The 21,147-nt window shown below is 32.7% G+C and overlaps 1 protein-coding gene across 7 annotated transcripts in view; it reads left to right on the forward strand.

Moving 5' to 3' along the window:
* Positions 1-21,147, forward strand: part of COMMD10 (COMM domain containing 10) — a 150,325-nt gene that overhangs the window by 9,185 nt on the left and 119,993 nt on the right. For 6 of the 7 annotated variants that reach the window (XM_039848500.1, XM_039848497.1, XM_039848501.1 and 3 more), the window contains exon 4: positions 731-886. The exons of the other annotated variant lie outside the window; for it this stretch is intronic. In XM_039848500.1, the coding sequence (XP_039704434.1) occupies positions 731-886 (156 nt within the window). The remainder of the gene's footprint in view (positions 1-730; positions 887-21,147) is intronic. 7 annotated transcript variants of the gene reach the window in all.

Consider the following 21,147-nt stretch of genomic DNA (forward strand, 5'->3'; position numbering starts at 1 on the left):
CCTGCTAAATTCCTGTTGGTTAGTTAAGTAGAATACTTGTAAAATAAAATTTTAAATAATATTTTAGTTTCACGAGCGTTCTAGTGAACAATACTGTTAAAATGACAAGCTGCTAGGCATCTGGTGCATATGGCCTTACACAAATTACAGGTCATAAAGATGAGTAGCCTCAGTGGACTTTCAGCGGAAGAAAAGGGGAATGAGATAGGACAGAGCAGTATGGGGTTTATGAGAAGGTTGTTCCAGAATAATGTAAGAAATAGATAGCACTGTTAAAAATTTTATGACTTTTAATTATATATTACTTAGGAAGATGGTAGAAGGAAAGTAGTTTTGGAAAAATGCTTCTTGGAAAAATTTTGTTAGTTGGGAAACAAAACTGTTGTATACTTCTTTGAAATAATTAAATGAAATAAGAAAATGAAATTTTAATTAGGTACCATTAACATAGCTAAAGCCAAGAAATTTTTCTGTTAGGTGGATTTAGGGTTACTTAAACCACAGGCAAAACTGAAAAAGTTTAGCCTGAATAATTTAGGCCGTTTAATTCTAAATCTTTCAGACCTTGGAATGGTGTATTATTTGTAAAATAATAAAACATTTCTGCAATAGAAATATAAAATATTCTCGTGATTTAAATCATTTAAAAATAATTTTGTTTGTTTATAGATCAAGAATATTAGAACTCTGAATATTAGAGATATATGTAAATTTTTTTTCTCTTCAATAGGCAGTATATCACAACGTGAAGCCAGCAGCTTTGCAGCAGCAGTTAGAGAACGTTCATCTTAGACAAGACAAAGCAGAAGCATTTGTCAGTGCTTGGTCTTCTCTGGGTCAAGAAACAGTTGAAAAATTCAGGCAGAGGATTCTTGCTCCCCATAAGGTATAGAATGTGTTACACCAAAGCTATTTTTTAGTAATGTATGGCATAGATTAATATACCTAAAGAGTTTTTAAGGTGATCATATTCTCTAGAGAGGAAGAGTCAGGCAAAACTGAGTGTATATACAATATTCCTATAAAATCATTTCCATATAAATTTACTACCACAATGTGATTTAATTTTAACTTGCAATTTAAAATATGCCTCTATAACTTAAGAATAGGAATGAGATGGTCTTTTTTTCCGCCCCCTTGAGGCCTTGGACAGAGTGGGTTATTTTTTTAACTGTGTGCTTATGTATAAGACTTACTATGATTTTACCGAATCACATAATTATTTGTTTTTGTATGTCTCTATTAGTGCCTAGCAGAGTGACTTGCTTGCAATAGGTAGTCAGTATTTGTTCTGTAACAAATAGTGAACAAAATGAACACTTTGGGAAAAATATAAAGTAATGTCACAAAGCTCTTTAGTTACCTTTAGTCACTTGATGGAGGTTAGATGATCATATGGATTTTTCCCTTTTTTCTGTTAGTATGTTGTATTAAATAATTGATTTTCAGATTTTCAACTAACTTTTTATACGTGGGTTAAATCTCACTTGGTCATGGTGTCTAATCCTTTTTATGTGTTGCTGTATTTGATTTCCTAATGATTTGTTAAATGTTTTTTCATCTATATTCGTGAGGAATGTTGGCCTATAGTTTTCTTGTGATGTCTTTGGTGGTATCAGGGTAATATTGGCCTTATTAAATGAGTTGGAAAGTGCCCCCCACCTCCTTTTCTATTTTCTGAAAGAATTTGTAAAGGATTGGTATTATTTTGCATTTCACCAGCATTTTGAGTTCCAGTAGATCCAAATCCTTGTTAGAACTTGTTATTGACAGTTGTTTTCATGAAAGTCATTCTATTAGGCTTCTAGTGGTAGCTTGTGTTTGATTTGCAGTTCTCTAATTAAAGTTATGTTGATCTTTTTGTGTACTTACTTGCCATTCATATATCTTCTTTGGTGACGTGTCCAAGTCTTTGGCCTATATTTGCACATTATGACAGGTAAAAGTCTCATTATGATAATATAAAGGACAATTACAGGTATAAATACTAGCATATGGAAATGCATGGTTTTTTTTTTGGTTGTTACAATGTGTGTAGGGTGTTTGTTTTTTTAATTGAGTTTTGTGAGTTCTGTGTGTGTGTGTGTGTGTGTGTGTGTGTTCTTTATATAATCTAGGTATAAGTCCTTTGTCAGATATGTGATTTGCAGATGTTTGCTCCTAGTCTATAGCTTTCTTTTCGGTTTCTTAACAGTGTCTTTTGTAGAGCAAAAGCTTTAATTCTGCCGAAGTTTGATATGTCAGTTTTTTTTCTTTTATTGGTCCTGCTTTTGGTTTTGTATTTAAGAATTTGTAGTCTTATGTAATGTCACAAAGATTTTCTCTTTTTTTCCTAAGTGTTTTATTGTTTTATGTTTTACATTTAGGTTTGAGGTATAAGGCATAAGGTACAGATTGAAGTTCTTTTTTTCTGCATATTTGTTCCTGCTTACTTTGTTCATTTGTTCCTGCTTACTTTGTTCATTTGTTCCTGCTTACTTTGTTGATAACATGATTTTGTCACTGAGTTGCCTTTGCCCCTTTGTCAAAAATCATTTGACGTAAGTCTTTTAGTTAGGTCTTTTAATGGACTCTCTCTCTATTTGGTTCCATTGATCTATTTGTCTGTCTTTATGCCAATATCACACCATCTTAATTACGTAGCTTTGTAAGCTTTGTAGTAAGTCTTAAAATCAGGTAGTGTGAGTCTGCTCTGTTCTTTTTCGTTGTTGTTTTGGTTATTCTAGTTTTTATTTTTTTTTCCTTTTCATAGAAGTTTGAAAACCATAGAAGTTATAAAAAATCTTGCTGAGATTTTGATTGAGATTATATTTAATTTATAGATCACTTCGTAGAGAAATGACTTCTTAACAGTATTGAGTATATCTCTCCCATTTGTGTATGTCCTCTTTGATTTCTTATGTCATTATTTTTCATTCTTTAACATACAGATACTGCACGTATTTTGTTAGATTGGTATCTAAATATTTAGTTTATTTTGGAGTTGTTATAAATGGTACTGTTTTTAAAATGTTGGTTTCTAATTTATCGCTAGTAGATAGAAACACTATTGATTTTTGTATATTGATCTTGTATTCTGTGACCTCCATAAACTCACTAATTATAGCATTTTTTTCTGTGTGGATTCCTTGTTATTTTCTTTGTAGACATTCATGATGTCCATGAAGAGATAGTGTTATTTCTTCCTTTACAGTCTTTTCAGCTTTTACTTGTTTTTCTTGTCTTACTGCACTTACTAGGACCTGATATTGAATAAGAGTGGTAAGTTTGAAACATCCTTCCTTGTTCTCAGTTTTAGAGAGAAAGCAGTCTCTCATCATTGTTAAATGTAGGTTTTTAGAAAATTCCTTTTTATTGCTGTCCTTTTCCCTCCCTCCCTCCCTTCTCTTTCCTTCTTTCTTCTTTTCTTTTCCTTCCTTCCTTCCTTCCTTCCTTCCTTCCTTCCTTCCTTCCTTCCTTCCTTCCTTCTCAGAGCTCTCAAGTGACCTTCTCATCACTGCTTCATTTTCATTTCAATTTCTACTTTTTCCTACATCCTGTATAGATTTTAAGTTTTCCATTTTATGTCCATGAAATTCTTTCTTCTTTCAACTATCTTCATTGAAAAAAATCTCCACTTGCCTTTTGATATTGCCTGTTCTCTATTTATAATTTTTTTCTATTTTATAGGGTCCATTTTTTCTTGCATTTATACAAGTACAATATATCTGTACAGTTAAAAATATTTCTTTTTATGCTCTCAATAGTAAGTCACTTTTCAGTATCTTCTGGATGATAGTTTCTTTTTTAAAAGTAATACTTCTTTCCCATATTATGTTGCATTACATTAACTTCTGTTTAAGAAGTGGTTTAATCAGATGTCATATAAAATGTGCAAAAAGGAAGGCGGAAGAACATAATTAATTGCAAATTGGCCCCTAGAGAATGCTAGAAATTTTTTTGCCAATTTACACTATATGAGAGAATAGCTAATACATTATTTTAATGCCTTTAATGCTTAATTAAGATAATATAATAATAGCTAACATTTCTTTTATTTATTTTTGACCAGCTGCTCTACTAATTGCTTTATATCTCATAAAATCCAGTAATAGTTCTAGTTTATATTTAAAATAAAATCGAGGCTTCAAGAAATTAAATAATTGGTCCATGGTCATGCAGCTAAGTAAGTAGCAGAGATGGGATTTGACACACATAGTCACACTCCTAAGCCATTATACTGTGTTACCACTTAGATGTTACCTGCAGATTTTTTTGTCAGGCAATATAAAGGGTGATTTACATAGTTGTGTGTGTATATGTTTTATATTTTTGAAAAGGAAGGAAATAAAACTTTAGAAAGTGTAACTTTTCTATGTTAACCCAGTGGTCCATGGTGAAGCTGAGATGGAAATCAAGTCTCTCTCTTAAGCCTTGTTCCTTTTATATCATGCTACCTCTGGCAGCTATAATGTCATCTTCCTTTTTGCCCTGATAACTATTTAGGATATGGTGACTAAAATAGCCATGTGTGAACATAGATCATGTCATTTAAATTTTTAACAAAATATATGACAGTGACTTATTATATAATGAACAAAAGGTATATTTACAATGCCTGACTGTTTGATAGAAATTTAGAGGCTCACTCATGAACTATCTGTGTGGTGCGTGCAGTGGAACATCTGTGGGTAATAATTCTAAATTCAAAGAGTTGTATTCAATTAAATAATAAGTTAAAAATCAAAAGGTACTTATTTTTAATTCAATTTTTAAAAACACATCTTTTATTATTTATTTAGATCTGATCATTGAGAGGCAGGTTGAAAAATTAATTTTAGTGATAGCTTTTTGTGGGACATGATTGAAGGGATTTAAAAATTTTATCCCATCTCACTTTTTTAAAAAAAATATACTTTATCTTAATCTCTTTGGAGACTTGAGACTGAAATGTCACTACCACATATTAGAACTTGTATTCTCTCTTTCATCAGTGTTGACTATGTCAACAATGTCCTTCTAAAAGGGTTTTCTGTTTGATTTTTGTTATGATGCCCATGTGGTCATGCCATTTATTAAATTATGAAACCCTTTTCAGACTGAACTTGAATACTGTGTTTAATTTTACTACTAGAATTCTGTTTAGAGTGTCTTTACACATATTTCTACTAAACTAAATGGAGAATATTATTGATATATCAAATTATCAAATATTATCGATATATATCTTTTCTCTGAGACCCTAAGGAAAAGAAAGTTTTTCCATGTGCTGGAATTAACTGAGTATAAATGTTTGTGAGGTTTAAATTCTGCTATATTTATTTACTACTTTTTATTGAAATACATTTTACCTGTGGTAAATGCAGAGATTTAGTGTTCAGTTTGATGAATTTCAGAATAAATACCCATATAATTATTATCCATAACAAAATAAGAGAAAATTTTCATGACCTAAAAAGTGCTTAGTTTCAGTTCCCTCCACTCTCATTTTCCATCACCATAGATTGATTGGTATTGTCTGTTCTTGGACTTAATATAAAAGGACTCAAATAAATGTGTCTGGCTAATATCTCTCAGCGTGGTTTTTTTTGGATTCATTATGTTGTTCTTTGTATTAGTAATTGTTTTATTGCTAAGTGGTATTCCATTGTATGAAAATAACACTATCCATATTCCTGTTCATGGACATTTGTGTTGTTTCCATTTCTGGTGATTATGAATAAGACTGCTATGAACATTTGTGTACAAGTCTTTTTGTGAACATATGTTTTTATTGCCCTTGGGTAAATATCTAGGAATGGGATTGCTGACCCCTTAAGCCAAATTCGAAGCTTTCTATTGAAGAGTTTTAACCACCCTATGCTGTACGAATTGGGAAAAGTCATATAAGTATGAATCTCTTGCCTTGAGTAGGTTCCTTTTTTTTTACAAGTCAAATTCCTTTCCTGGAGAATTTAGTCATTCTCCAGTGCCTTCAAATGATTGTTTTTTAAATATTTGTTTAGGTTATAATTCTTATTTGCAATATCAGATTAGGAACTCTAAAAGTGATTCTTTTAAATTTTTAATCTTATTCTATCCCTTCCCTGCTCCAAATCCACCTAAGGCTTTCAATGTCGCTTACAGTAGAAATCACAGTTCTTACAATTGTCTTTAAAGCCCTACATGGTCTATAATCCCTCTGGGCCCACTACCTATCTTCTTGACCTTTACCTGTTAACATCCTCTACCTAGCTCAGTTTGTACACCTCTAATCTCTTTACCTCAGAAAGTCTTTTGGATTTTCATATGGCTGGCTTCCTTATCTTCTTCAGCTTTTTGTTCATTGATCAATGAGTCCTGCCCTGATTATCACAGTGAGGCATGTCCCCACCTCTGTAATATTTTCTTAACTTTTCTCCATAACATTTATTATCTGGCCCATTATGTATTTTATATTTTATTTATTTATTAATTATTATTATTGTTTGTCTCTACTACTAAACTATAAGCTCTACAAGGGCAGGAATTTTTGTCTGTTTTGTTCACTACTGTGTTTTTACTACTTTAAATGGCCCATGGGAGATAGCGGGTTCTCAATAAATAGTTGTCGAATGAATAAATGCACAATATCTATGCTTTACAAATTGTGCCATTTAAAGTTCAGTCTATTAGGTTTTCTTATAAAAAGAGATATTTGTATTTATTGGAGAAAAGAGAGTGTGACTTATGTTTTCCATTTTCTAGTTTTTTTGTGCTTTCATTTGGTTGTACTTTAAGCCTTTTTGTGGTTCATCTATTTCAAGACTTGAGTTTTGCTGGATTCAATCATTAACATTTTTTTCCTCTTTAAAAGTAGAAATATAGAGAGAATTGCTTTAACTTGAAACAGAAATTCTCCAGGGAAAAAAAGGTGACATCATTAGCTGTTGATGCAGCAATCAATTTAAAGAGCTTTAGCTCTAAGAGACCCTTAATCAATCTTATATAAAACAGAAATGTATTCTCTGCTTCATAAATAATTGGCTAAAACCAGAACCATTAACAAATTAAATAAAGATTTTACTAATGCCAAAGAACTGTGCTGTTAGAAAAATTACTCTTTTCTGTCATGATATTTAAAGATGTGCACTTGCTAAATAGTGTTGATGTACTTTTTCAGAGTGTTGCCAATTAGGAGAGCATTAGTTGCATTACATTTCAGTGTCCTCACACTTGTACTATTAACTCATATATTCTTGGTGTGCATAGGTGGCAAATAGTTTGAAGGATGTTCATTGATGTTTTCCCTCAACACCTTACAACTTGGATATGGAGACCATGATAAGGCATTTTGACCAAATCTGCAGGTCAAGGAGTATAATTAAGTTCCATGTCACCCTAGTAGTGAGACTAGATTGACTTTTGTGGCATCTAAACTTAAGGGTATAAGTTAGGAAGTATCCCATATTATGATATTTGTAATAAAGCATTTGTACCTCTTATGATTTAGCGTAGCAGCAACATTAAAGAAAGGCATTAGATCAGTAATTTTTGGATTTTTGATGTCCTCTGGAGACTAACGCGTTACTCTGTGCAGTGTGATTTGTATGGTATACTTTTTGGAGGTAGGGTTATCCTGGGTATAGGATAACTTCAATATTGATTCAAGAAATTTACCTATTTGCATCTGTGTGGTATATGATAATATATTTACATCTGTGTAATATGGGTACCATACTATATAATGGTCATTCTGAGATCTTAACGTTGTCTTTGTATACTTTATAGATGTCACAGTAGAGGAGTCTTTCTCTACAAGGCATGTAATAGTGTGGCTTGATCCTTGGAGGCTTATAGCCTTCTGTTCTTGCCAATAATTAGAGGAGGGCAAAGCAGGTGATTAGTAGCAGGCAGCTGAAGATATTCTCCCATTACATCTATATATTCTTCTGATACAGGCTTTAGTATATTTTATCTTTTTAAAAATAATGTTATTAATTTCTAATTTACATAGTATAATCTGTATCCTTTTAAATTGTACAGTTCAATGAATTTTGATAGCTGTATGCCAATGAGATCACTCCCATAATCAACACACAGAGCATTTTCATCACCCTCAAAAACTTTTTCATGCTTCTTGGCAGGCAGTCCCTTCCTCCCTTAACCCTGGCCCCAGGAAACCACTAATCTGCTTTCCATCACTATAGATTGCATTTTCTAGGATTTTATAAAAATGGAATCATATAGATATACTTTTTTTTTCTGTCAGGCTTATTTCACTGAGTATGATTTTGAGGTTCACCCATGTATTAGTAGTTTGTTCTTTTTTTTTGCAGGGTAGTATTTTATTATATAGAAATATCAAAATTTGCTTATTCACTCACAAAATGTTGATGCATATTGGGCTATTTCCAGTTTGGGGCTATTTTGAACAAATCCATTAATCATGTACACATCATTGTATGGATATATATTTTAAATTCTCTTGGGTAATACTTGGGGGTGGGTTGCCAGGGTTGTAGGATAGATGTATTTTTAACTTCGTAAGAAACTGCCAATTTTCCATTTACTAGCAATTTCTTTGTATCGTGGCCAGCACTTGGTATTGCCAGTCTTTTACATTTTAGCCATCTTAATGGGTGTAAAGATATGGAACATAAGGATGTTGAACATCATTTTATGTCTTTACTGGACATTTAAATGTATATATTCTTTTGTGAATTATCTGTTCAAATTTTTGCCCATTTTTGTATAGATTTCTTGTCTTATTATTATTGAGTAGTACGAACTCTATGTAGTTTGAATATAAGTCTTTTCTCAGGTATATGTATTGTAAATATTTTATCAGTTTGTCATTTACCTTATCTTTTTTTAATGGTGACTTTTGAAGAACAGAAATTTTAATTTTGATGAAGTCCAGTTTACAATTTTTTTAAATGGTCATGCTTTTAATGTTCTATCTAAAATCTTTACCTATCCCAAGATGACAAAGATTTTCTTTTGTGTTTTCATCTAAAAGTTTGACGGTTTTAGCATGTACACTTAGGTCTATGATCCATTTTTAGTTCATTTTTGTGTTTGGTGTTAGGTAAGGGTAGTTGCTCATTTTGTTTCCATATAGGTATCTCTTAGTTCCAGCATCATTTACCTTGGCATTTTTGTTAGGAGTCAATTGATGGGTCTATATGTTTATCCTTTTGCCAGTGCCACATTGTCTTTTTTGCTGTAGCTTTATGATAAATCTTGAAGTTAAGTAGTATAGCTTCTCCAACTTTTTCAAAAAAATTGCTTTGTCTTTTTTAGATCCTTTGGATTTCGATTTAAATTTTAGAATCAGGTTGTCAGTTTGTATTTAAAAAAAAAATGCCTATGAGATCGTTTCTGTTTGGTTTGTTTATTTTATTCTTTAGATTCCACATGTAAGTAGAATCATGTGGCATTTGTCTTTCTCTGTCTGACTTACTCCACTCAGCGCAATATCCATGTGGTTGCAGATGGCAAGATTTCATTCTTTTTTATGGCTGAGTAACATTCCATTGTATATATGTGCCACCTCTTCTTTACCCATTCATCCATTGATGGATACCCAGGTAGCCTTCATATCTTGGCTATTGTAAATAATGCTGCAATGAACATATGGATTCTCATGTCCTTTTGAAGTAGTATTTTTGGTTTCTTTGGATAAATACCCAGAAGTTGGATAATCTGGTCTTGTCTTTTATTATAACTTTTGTTTAAAGTCTATTTTGTCTGGTATAAGTGTTGCTATCCTAGCTTTTTTGTTTGTTTGTTTGTATTTTCATGAAACATCTTTTTCCATCTCTTTACTTTCAATCTGTGTCTTTTGGTCTGAAGTGAGTCTCTTGTAGGTAACATATGTAAGGATCTTCTTGTTTTCTTATCCATTCAGCCACCCTATCTTTTGATTGGAGAATTTAATCTATTTATGTTTAATTATTGATAGATATGTAGTTATTGCTATTTTATTATTCATGTTTTTAATTTTTTTCTTTTTTCTTTTTTAAGAAGTCCCTGCAACATTTCCTATAATACTAGGTTGATGGAAATGAATTCCTTTAGCTTTTTCTTGTCTGGGAAGCTCTTTATGTGTCCTTTGATTCTAAATAATACTCTGTTCAGTAGAATAATCTTGGTTGTAGGTCCTAGCTTTTTATCACTTTGAATATTTTTTGCCAAAATTTCCTGCAAGGTTCCTGTTGAGAAATCAGCTGACAGTCATATGGGAGCTCCCTTGTAGGTAAATAACTGCTCTTCTCTTGCTCTTAAGATTCTCTTTTTGTCTTTAACCTTTGGCATTTGAATTATGATATTTCTTGGTGTTGCCTCTTTAGATTCATCTTGTGTTGGACTCTCTGGGCTTCCTGGGCTTATAAATCTATTTTCTTCATCAGGTTAGAGAAGTTTTTCATCATTATTTTTTGAAATAGGGTTTCAATTCTTTGCTCTCTCTCTTCTCCTTCTAGTATCCCTTGTGATGGGAATGTTGGCACACTTGATGTTGTCCCAGAGGACTCTTAAACTATTTTCTTTTTTAGATTCTTTTTTCTTGTCGCTGTTCTGATTGGGTGTTTTCTGCTACCTTATCTTCTAAATTGCTGATTCGATCTTCTGCTTCATCTGATCTACTGCTGATTCCCTCTAATGTATTCTTTACTTCAGTTATTCTTCATTTCTGATTCTTTTTTGTTTTCTATCTCTATATTTATGTTTTGTCTCTTTAAGTTCCCACTGAGTTCATCTACTCTTTCCCTAAGTTGATTGAGCATCCTTATAACCAGTGTTTTGAACTCTGCATCTGGTAGATTGCTTGTCTCCATTTCATTTAGTTTGTTTTCTGGAGTTTTCCACTGTTCTTTTACTTGGGACATGTTTCTTTGTTTTCTCATTTTGGCTGCCTCCCTGTGTTCGTTTCTATGCATTAGGTAGAGCTGCTATGTCTCCCGATCTTAGTAGAGTGCCCTTATACAGTAGGTGTCCTGTGGGGCCCAGTGGCACACTGGGCCACGTGCTCCAGTTGTGTCCCTTGTATGGGTTGTGTGTGCCCTCCTGTTGTATTTGAGCCTTGGTTGCTGTTTGCATGTCCGTGGGAGGGACTGCCCCTCAGGCTGATTGTTTGTGAGGACTGGCCATGACTACAGTGGAGGAGCTGTTGTGAAGAGGCTGACCCTACAGAGCAGGATTTGCTTTAGCAGGGGCTCAGGTGTCTGTTCAGTCTGCCCTTTGGATGTGTGGTCCGTAGAGGCAACTGGGTGGTGCTCCTGCTCTAGTAGAAGCTGGCCACTGGGCATGCCTTCCCCAGGACTTCTCGGAGGGGCCCCACCATAGGCCAAGTTTAGCTGCAGACTGTGCCCTACCCAAACACAGTCTGCATGTCCTTTCAAAATAGTATATTTTAGATCACCTGAAATGATTCACAAAGCAATCCGCAGGTGGCTGCCATCTGCTTGAGGATACTCACCAAGAGGTCTAGGGCATGCTGAGGCCAGATGCTGCTTGTTTGGGGTTTGTGAACGTTTCAGAGATTTTAGGAAGGTTTGTAGCATGAGCCAAGACAGGCCATTTGTATAGAAAAGCCACTGGAAGTGTCTTGAGTAGGTCTGCAAGTTATGTGGGGCAGGGTCTCAGGGAATCACTATGGCGGAGTGAACGGTGTTAGGTTAATGGAGATTCATGTGGCTCTTGCCTGTGCATGCAGGCTGGGAGTGGGGAGGGCTTAACAAAGGAACGTTGCCCTCTGTCTGGGAGAAAGATGCCCCTCCATCCCTTGCCTTGAAGCTATACAATTCACTTCCTCCCCATATATATCTGGGGCCTTTCAAGCTACCGCCCCAGCACTGGAGCTCAGAGTGAGTGAGTCCTTCAGCGAGTAAGTCTGTGCATGGGCCTCTTAAGAGGAATGCCTAGGACTCCAGCAGCCATCCATCTCACTCAGCCACAGTCTTCACAGGTTTTCACAGCCAGAAGTTGTGGGGACTTCTCTTCCTGACACTGAACCCTGGTTTGGGGAGCCTGATGTGGGGCTGGGACCCCTTGCTCCTCAGGGGTCAGGTATTTCTCCCGATTTTTAACTGCCTCACTCAGGTGTGGAAGCAGCCCCTTCCACCACCTCCTGCCAATCTTCACGTGACGGCTTTTGCATGTCCTGAGTTGTAGGACTTCTATTCAGCTAGACTTCAGGTGATTCTCAGTGATGGTGGTTATGTAGTTTAGTTGTAATTTTGATGTGGTCATGAGAGGATGCAAGCACAGCATTTACCTACTTCACCATCTTGACCATCTCCTCATACTCTTAATAGGAGCTTTTGGAAAGCAAAAATTTTTCATGTTGATGAAAAATAATTTATCATGTTTTCTTGTTATAGATTTTGCTCTTTTGATGTCAAGCCTAAGAACTCTTTCCCTTGCCGTAGTTCATCTAAGAACTCTTTGCTTAGTTTTTTTTTAAATAAAATTTTATTGTTTTATATTGTCATTTATGTCCATGATCTCTATTGAGTTAATTTTACATAAGGTGTGTCAGTTGGTTGAGGTTAAATTTTGCCTATGTGGTTCTTGAGATTCTTGGGTCGTTGATTTGATGTTTTTCCTCTTTTCAAATTTAAGCGTTTGACGCTGTAAATTTTCCTCTCAGCATTGATTTAGCTGTATCTCACAAATTTTGATACACTGTATTTTTATTTTCAATTAGTTCAATATATACTTTTATTTTCCTTGAGACTTCCTCTTTGACTCATGGATTATTTGAAAGTGTGTTTAGTTTCTAAGTGTCTGTAGATATTCATCTTATATTTCTGTTATTGATTTCTAGTTAGTTACCATTATGGTTAGAGAACATATTCTGTATGAGTTCAGTTTTTTTTTTATTTGTCAAGGGGTGTTTCATGGCCCAGAATATGGTCTGTTTTGGTATATATTCTGTGGGTGCTTGAAAAATATGTGTGTTCTGTGAAGATCAATTAGATTATTTTCATTGATGATGATGATGTTAAAATTTTCTATATTTTTTGCTAATTTTCTTTCTAGATACTCTAGCAATTGTTGAGATTCAGGCTTTGAAGTCTCTAACTATAGTTGTAGATTTGTCTACTTCTTTTAGTTCCATCAATTTTTGCTTCACATATTTTGCATATTTTGTTTTTGGTGTATGTACATTAGAACATTTAGCATTGCTTTGTCTTATTGATGGATCGATCTTTTTATAGTTATTTAATGTCCTTTTTTATCTTGGTAATTTTATAGCCCTCCCTGCTTTGTTTTGATTAACATTACATGATACATTTTTTTCTATTATTTTACTTCCAAATTGCCTATCTCATTATATTTGAAGTGTTTCATTTCTTAAAATTGAGATGTAATCGACATGAACAATGTATTAGTTTCAGGTGTTCAACATAACGATTCGGTATTTGTATATGTTGCAAAATGCTTACCAGAATAAGTGTAGTTAACATCCATCATGGCACAGAGTTACAAATTTTTTTTCTTGTGATGAGAGCTTTTAAGATTTACTCTCTTAGCAACTTTCAAATATATAATATAGTATTATTAACTATAGTAACCATGCTATATATTATATCTCTAGGACTTACTTATTTTATAACTGGAAGTTTGTACCTTTGACCAACTGCATCTATTTCACTGTCTCCCAGCCCCTGCCTCTGGCCACCATCGATCTGTTCTATGTATCTAAGGTCTTTCTTCCTCCCTCTCTTCCTCCCTTCATCCCTCCCTTCCAAGATTCCACATATAAGTGAGATCATACAGTATTTGCCTTTTTCTGTCTCATTTATTTCATTTAGCACAATGCCTTCAAGGTCCATCCATGTTGTTGCAAATGGCAGGATTTCCTTGTTTATGGCTGAATAATATTCCATTGTGTATGTATGTATATGTATGTATGTATGTGCATATGTATACACACATACATGCATATCACATTTTATTTATCCACTTATTCATTGATGGACACTTGGGTTGATTTCATGTCTTGGCTCTTGTAAATAATGTGATGAACATGGAGTACAGATGTCTTTTCGAGTTAGTGTTTTCATTTCCTTTGGATAAATACCCACAAGTAGAATTGCTGGATCATATGGTATTCCATTTTTACTTTTTTGAGGAACCTCCATACAGTTTTTCACAGTGGCTGCACCAATTTACATTCTGACCTGTAGTACCCAAGGGTTCCCTTTTCTCTACATCTGCACCAATGCTCATTATTCTTGTCTTTTTGGCTAATAGCTATTCTAACAAAGGGAGGTGATATCTTATTGTGGTTTTGATTTGCATTTTCCTGATGATTAGTGATGTTGAACACCTTTTCATATACTTGTCAGCAATCTATATGTCTTTGGAAAAATGTCTATTAGATCTGCTTATTTTCAAATCAGATTATTTATTTCTATGCTATTGAGTTATATGAGTTCTTTATGTATTGTAGATGTTAACCTCTTATTAGATATATGATTAGTAAATATTTTCTCCCATTTGGTAGGTTGCCTTTTTTATTTTGTTGATAGTTTCCTTTACTGTGCACAACCTTTTTAGTTTGACGTAATCTAGCTTGTTTATTTTTGCTTTTGTTGACTTTGCTTTTGATGTCAAATCTAAAAATTCATTACCAAGACCAATGTCAAGAAGCTTACTGCTTATGTTTTCTTCCCGGAGTTTTATAATTTTAGGTTTTTCATTCAGGTTTTTAATCCATTTTAAGTTAGTTTTTGTGTAGTATAAGATAGTGGTCCAGTTTCATTCTTTTGAATGTGGCTGTCCATTTTTCCCCAAATTGTTTATTGAAGAGACTGTTGTTTTTCCATCTATATTCTTGGCTCCTTTGTCATAAATTAATTGACCATATATGCATGAGTTTATCTTTGGACTCTCTATTTTGTTCCATTGATCTGTGTGTTTTTTTTAAATTTATTTTATTATTAGTTTCAGATATACAGTACATTGGTTAGACATTTATATAGTTTATAAAACGATCCCCCTACATTGCTCTTTCTCTCCTCTGGCTCTCCACCTAGCCATTACATTAATGCTGACTGCATTCCCTATGCTGTGCTCCTCAGTCCCATGTCCATCTATCAACTACTAATTTTTTATTTTTTTAACCCTTCACCCCATTCTCCCAACTCTCAACCTCCCCTCCCCTCTGGCTGTCCCCAGATTGTCCTGTATATTTGTGAGTCTGGTTTTGATTAGTTTGTTCTTTTTGTTTCTTAGACTGCTTATAAGCAAAATCATATGGTATTTGTCTCTCTGACTTATTTCACTCAGCATAATAACCTCTAGGTCCATCCATGTCATTGCAAATGGTAGGATTTCATTTTTTTTCAAATGGCTGAGTAATATTTCATTGTGTATATGAACCATAACTTCTTTATCCAATCATCTGTTGATGGGCATTTAGGTTGCTTTTATATCTTAGCTATTGTAAACTGTGCTGCCATGAACATAGGGGTACATAGATCTTTATGAATTATTGTTTTAGTTTCTTTGGATAAATACCCAGAAGTGCAATTCATGGATCAAAAGGTGTATCCATTTTAAATTTTTTGAGAAACTTTTAGATTGTTTTCCATAGTGGCTGTACCAATTTGCAATCCCACCAGGAGTGTGTGGTTCCCTTTTCTCTATATCCTCACCAGTACTTGTTGTTCTTTGCTCTATTGATGATAGGCATTCTGACAGGTGTGAGACGATATCTCATTTTGGTTTTAATTTGCATTTCTCTGATGATTAGTGGCCTTGAGCATCTTTTCATATGTCTATTGGCTATCTGTATTTCTTCTTTGAAGAAATATCTATTCAGGTCTTCTGCCCATTTTTTAATTGGATTGTTTGTTTTTCTTTGTTGTTGAGTTGTATGAGTTTTTTATATATTTTGGATGTTAACTTTTTATTAGATGCATCATAAGCGAATATCTTCTCCCACTCAATCAGTTGTCTTTTTGTTTTGTTGATGGTTTCTTTTGCTGTAAAAAAAACTTTTTTAGTTTGATGTAGTCCCATTTGTTTATTTTTTCTTTTGTTTCCCTTGTCCATAGAGATATATCTGAAAAAGAATTACTGTTAGCAATATCAGAGAGTTTACTACCTATATTTTCTTCTAAAGTTTTATGGTTTCGGGTCTTATATTTAAGTCTTTAATCCATTTGAGTCTATTCTTGTATATGGTGTAAGAAGGTCCAGTTTCTTTCTTTTTCTTTTCTTTTTTTGGCATGTATCTGTCCAATTTTCCCAACCATTTATTGAAGAGATCGTCTTTACCCTACTGTATATTCTGGCTTCTGTGTTTGTTTTTATGACAATTCCATACTGTTTTGGTTACTATAGCTTTCCAATGTAGTTTAAAATTGAGAAGTGTGATGCTTTTAGCATAGTTCTTTTTTGAGATTGCTTTGGCTATCCTGGGTCTTTTGTGGTTCCACACAGATTTTAGGATTGTTTGTTCTGTTTCTGTGAAAAATATCATTGGAGTTTTAATATGGGCATTTTAACCATGTTAATTCTGTCTACGAGCACAGTATATCCTTCTACTTATTTTGTGTCTTCTGTTTGTTTCAGCAGTGTCATAGAGTCTTCTATGTACAGGTCTTTCACCTCCTTGGTTAAAGCTATTTTGTACGTATTTTATTCTTTTTTGTTGTTGTTGATATAATTGTAAATGGGATTGTTTTGATGTAATTGTAAATGGAATTGGTTTCTTAATTTCTCTTTCTAATAGTTAGTTGTTAGTTTATAGGAAATGCAACATTTTTCTGTATATTGATTTTGTATCCAGTAACTTTATTGAACTTGTTTATTAGGTCCAGGGATTTTTTTTGGTGGAGTCTCTAGGGTTTTCTGTGTATAATGCCATGTCATCTGCAAACAGCAACAGTTTTACTTCTTTCTTTTTGATTTGGATGCCTTTTACTTCCTTTTTTTTTTTTGCGAAATTGCTTTAGCTAGGACCTCCAATACTATGCTGAATAAAAATGGTGACAGTGGGCATCCTTGTCTTGTTCCTGATTTTAGAGGAAAAGCTTTAAGTTTTACCATCAAGTATGATCTTAGCTGTGAACTTGTCTTTTATGTCCTTATTATGTTAAGATACGTTACCACTCTATTTTTTTGAGAGTTCTTATTAATGGATGTTAAAATCACATGCTTTTTCTGCATCTCTTGAGATGATCATATGAGTTTTATTCTTCATTTAGTTAAAGTGGCATATCACATTGATTGATTTGTAGATGTTGAACCATCCTTATATGATCCTTCTAATTTATTGCTCAATGCAGTTTGCTAATATTTGGTTGAGGATTTTTTATGTATGTTTATCAAAGATGTTGACCTGTCATTTTCTTTTCTCATGGTTTCCTTTTCCGGATTTAGAGTCAGGGTAATGCTGTTTTTGTAAAATGAGTTTGGAAGTGTTCCCTCTTCTATTTTTTGGAAGAGCTTGAGAAGGATTGCTATTAATTCTTCTTTAAATGTTTGGTAGAATTTACTAGTGAAGCCATCTGGTCCTGGACTTTTGTTTGTTGGGAGGTTTTTGATTATTGAGTTAATCTCCAAACTAGTAATTAATGTGTTCAGATTTCCTATTTCTGTGTGATTCAGTCTTGGTAAGATTTCTAGAAGTTTATGCATTTCTTCTAGGTTGTCCAATTTGTTGCCATATAAATGTTTATAGTAGTCTCTTAATGATCATTTCTATTTCTGTGGTATCAGTAGTAATGTCTCCTCTTTAATTTCTTTTTTTATTTGAGTTTTCTCTCTTTTGGTGAATCTAGCTAAAGATTTGTCAGTTTTGTTTATTTTTTTCAAAACACTAGCTCTTAGTTTTATTGATTTTTTTCCCTATTGTCTTTTTAGTCTCTACTTCATTTTTTGCCACTGTGATTTTTGATTATCCCTCCCCCTTTTTAAAATTAACTTTGGACTTTGTTCTTTATCTAGTTTTTTGAGATCTTTCTTGTTTCTTGATGTAGACAAGAAACACGGTGAAGTTCCCTCTTAGAACTGCTTTTACTGCATCCCATAAGTTTTGGTATGTTGCATTTCCGTTGTCATTTGTCTAAAAATATTTTTTGATTTCTCTTTTGATTTCTTCTTTGACCAGTTGGTTGTTAACATTGCATTATATTTCAGTTATCCAACATGTATGTGTTTTTATTCAAGAGTGCTCAAATAATTGTTTTATTTTGGTATTTTGTCGAGAGTTTATATAAGCTGTGGAAAGATTTTTTTGTTTTTAGGTATATACTTCTAGATACCAGAAGGCATTGTTTTTGAAGCTGGGAATTTTATAGAATTAATTAGTATATTATAGAGAAAGAAATCATTGGAGTCAATAGAATTGGTTAAAAATAAAAAAAAAAAAAAAACTTGTGGAGTATATAGCTAAGCCTTAAAAATAGGTAAGTTTGAATACCAGGTGCTGTAGGCGTTAAAAAATAAAAAAGCAATTGGAGGGATTGTTTTTATGAACATTATAGATGTCTAACCAATGTACTTTATACTTGAAACTAATTTAAATAAATTTATTTAAAAAAAGAATAAAAATAGGTGAGTTTATGTTCTTATATTAAATATTTAGTCAACTTTCTCATTTTTATATTTTATGAGTAAATAGTGGTGTACAGTTTCTGTAATGAGCCATACATATATGGAATTTCAGCTTATGGTATTTACCAGTTATAAAATAAACAGTAGATTATAGCAACAGAATATAGATTTTTTCTATTTTAGCAGTTACAGCTCTTATGTTTGTATTTTCATGATTTATTATAATAAAAAAGAATTGTTTTATGAATGCTCACACACATCATTCTTAAAACTCACTTAGTATTTCTGAGGAGTATTTTTCTAGCCATAGATAGCCTTATCTGTTAGTGTTTTAGTGGGTAATAGAATCAATTTAGAGGTTTTCGAAATAGCATTTAAAAAAATGAAACCTAATAGAGATTATTGCTCTGGGTAAAAATTGTTTTGTGGAACTGTTTGTGTGTGTGTGTGTGTGTGTGTGTGTGTATCAGTTAGCAACGTATGTATTTCTTATTGTACATTATGGTCCAAACAGTGGCTCCCATTTTAGAGAGCCGCTAGTTAAAATCTAGTGATAACTTTACATATTCTTTTTCAATTTAAAAGAGTTAATATTTTTGTAATATTAGCTTATTTTGCATGTGTTTGGAATTACAGTTTACAAAGTAATTATGAGAATTTACTCTTATGTTTAAATTGTTATGTGGAAATTAGAGGGAGAATGAAGTCATATTTTGAACTGGCATCTTAATAACATTGTCAGATAAGAAGTATTGTAAGTGAGATGCCCAAAAACTATCATTTAAACAGTTTTGACATGGGTTGAAAAACATTAAAAATATTGTCTTATTTTCCTTGTGTTTTATCTATTTTGATGACATTTAAACATGGGGTGTTTATTAAGATATAGGATCCTCAGATTTAAATTGAATAGGAAATAACGAAACAAATTATATTAAAATGGTTCCTAGAATTTTAGGGTACAAATGTCTGATGTACACAAGACAGAATTTTATTTTAAATAGAAGCACATATAGTTTAGCTAAGTTAAATACAAATTCTCACTAGACTTTGTTGTTTTATATGTAATTAAAATATTTGTTTCTCAGTTATGAGTCTCAGAGGAATAATAGCATATTTGTTTCTCAGTTACGAGTCTCAGAGGAATAATTAAAGAGTATACTATGAGATCTTCGCCTTGGCAAAGGGACTTTGTCTTATTCATATTTATATCATCAATGCCTATTATAAACCTGACAAATAATATAATAATATGTTCTAAACAATGTAAAGAATTACAGTTGATCCTTGAACAGCAGGGGTTTGAACAGCGCAGGTCCATTAATATGCAATTTTTTTTCAATAAATATCGTGAAATATTTTTTCCCTTTATGATAGTCTTAGTAACATTTTCTTTTCTCTAGCTTACTTTATTGTAAGAATACAGTATATATTACATATTACATACAAAATATGTGTTAATTGTTATTGGTAAAGCTTCTGGTCAACAGTAGGCTATTAGTAGTTAAGTTTTGAGGGAGTCAAAAATTATATGCATATTTTCAACTGCAGGGATGTCAATGCCGCTAGCCTTTCTGCATTGTTCAAGGGTCAACTGTACTTCTTTCTTCAACTTTTCTTTGTCTTTTAGGACATTGACACTTTTGAATAAGTGTATGCGCCACTTATTTTATATGCTATTTCTCAATTTTTATTTTTCTGTTGTTTCTTTATAATCAAATTTAGGTTATGATATTTTGTCTAGAAAGCTGTGTAAATGATGTTGAGGTCTGCAGGATATCACACCCAGATGTCCGTTTGCCACTTTTTGGTGATGTTAATTTGATTTCTTGATTAAGATGCTCTGTGTTTTTTACACTGCATAATTAATTTTTTTTCTCTTGTAACTAAAAAGAAATTGTGGGTAGATACGTTGTGACTGTGTGTTCCAAATGAAACTTTCACCACTTAGATTGAGTATCCATGATGATTCTTACTTAAATCAATTTCTTATAACTTCTGGTTTTTATTTTGATATAATTTCAAACTTAGAGAAAAGTTGCAATAATAACATAAGGAACCTTCATATACTCTATAATCCGATTCACCATTTGTTTACATTTTACATTTTTAATCTGTATAAGAGTAATAAGAACAGCTATCTCAAGTAGTATTTATTTTCTTTGTCTCCTAGTTTCACTAAAAAAAGTTTGTTTTTGTTTTTTTTATTGTTTTGTAAAATGTTCTCTTATAATGCTAGTTTTCTTTCTATATTTCCTCTAAATTTAAGGTTTTTGAATATGGCTGATTTTCTATGAAATTTTATGTGTGGGTGTGTATATGTGCATATACCTACATATGAGCTTAGTAATGTTATTTACTTTCTAAATTACTCTTTCATGTGTCTTGGACCAATATTTTTTAAATCACAAAATTCAATAGAAAGACTGTGGAATTTAAGAAAGCCAACTCAGAAACTATTTTTCATCTTGACTCTTTTTAAAATTACCTTTCCTTGTGAATGTTCTTTGATTCAATTCAATTCAATAAAAATAGAGTGCCTATTATATTTAAAAGAAGTAGAAAAAATTAGGTGATCAAAATGCCTTATATTTATAATGCTTTGTGGTTACTCAAAACACTTTAAATATG

This window comes from Pteropus medius, unplaced genomic scaffold (genome assembly GCF_902729225.1).
Source record: "Pteropus medius unplaced genomic scaffold, Ma_sr-lr_union100, whole genome shotgun sequence".
Taxonomy (NCBI): Eukaryota; Metazoa; Chordata; class Mammalia; order Chiroptera; family Pteropodidae; genus Pteropus; species Pteropus medius.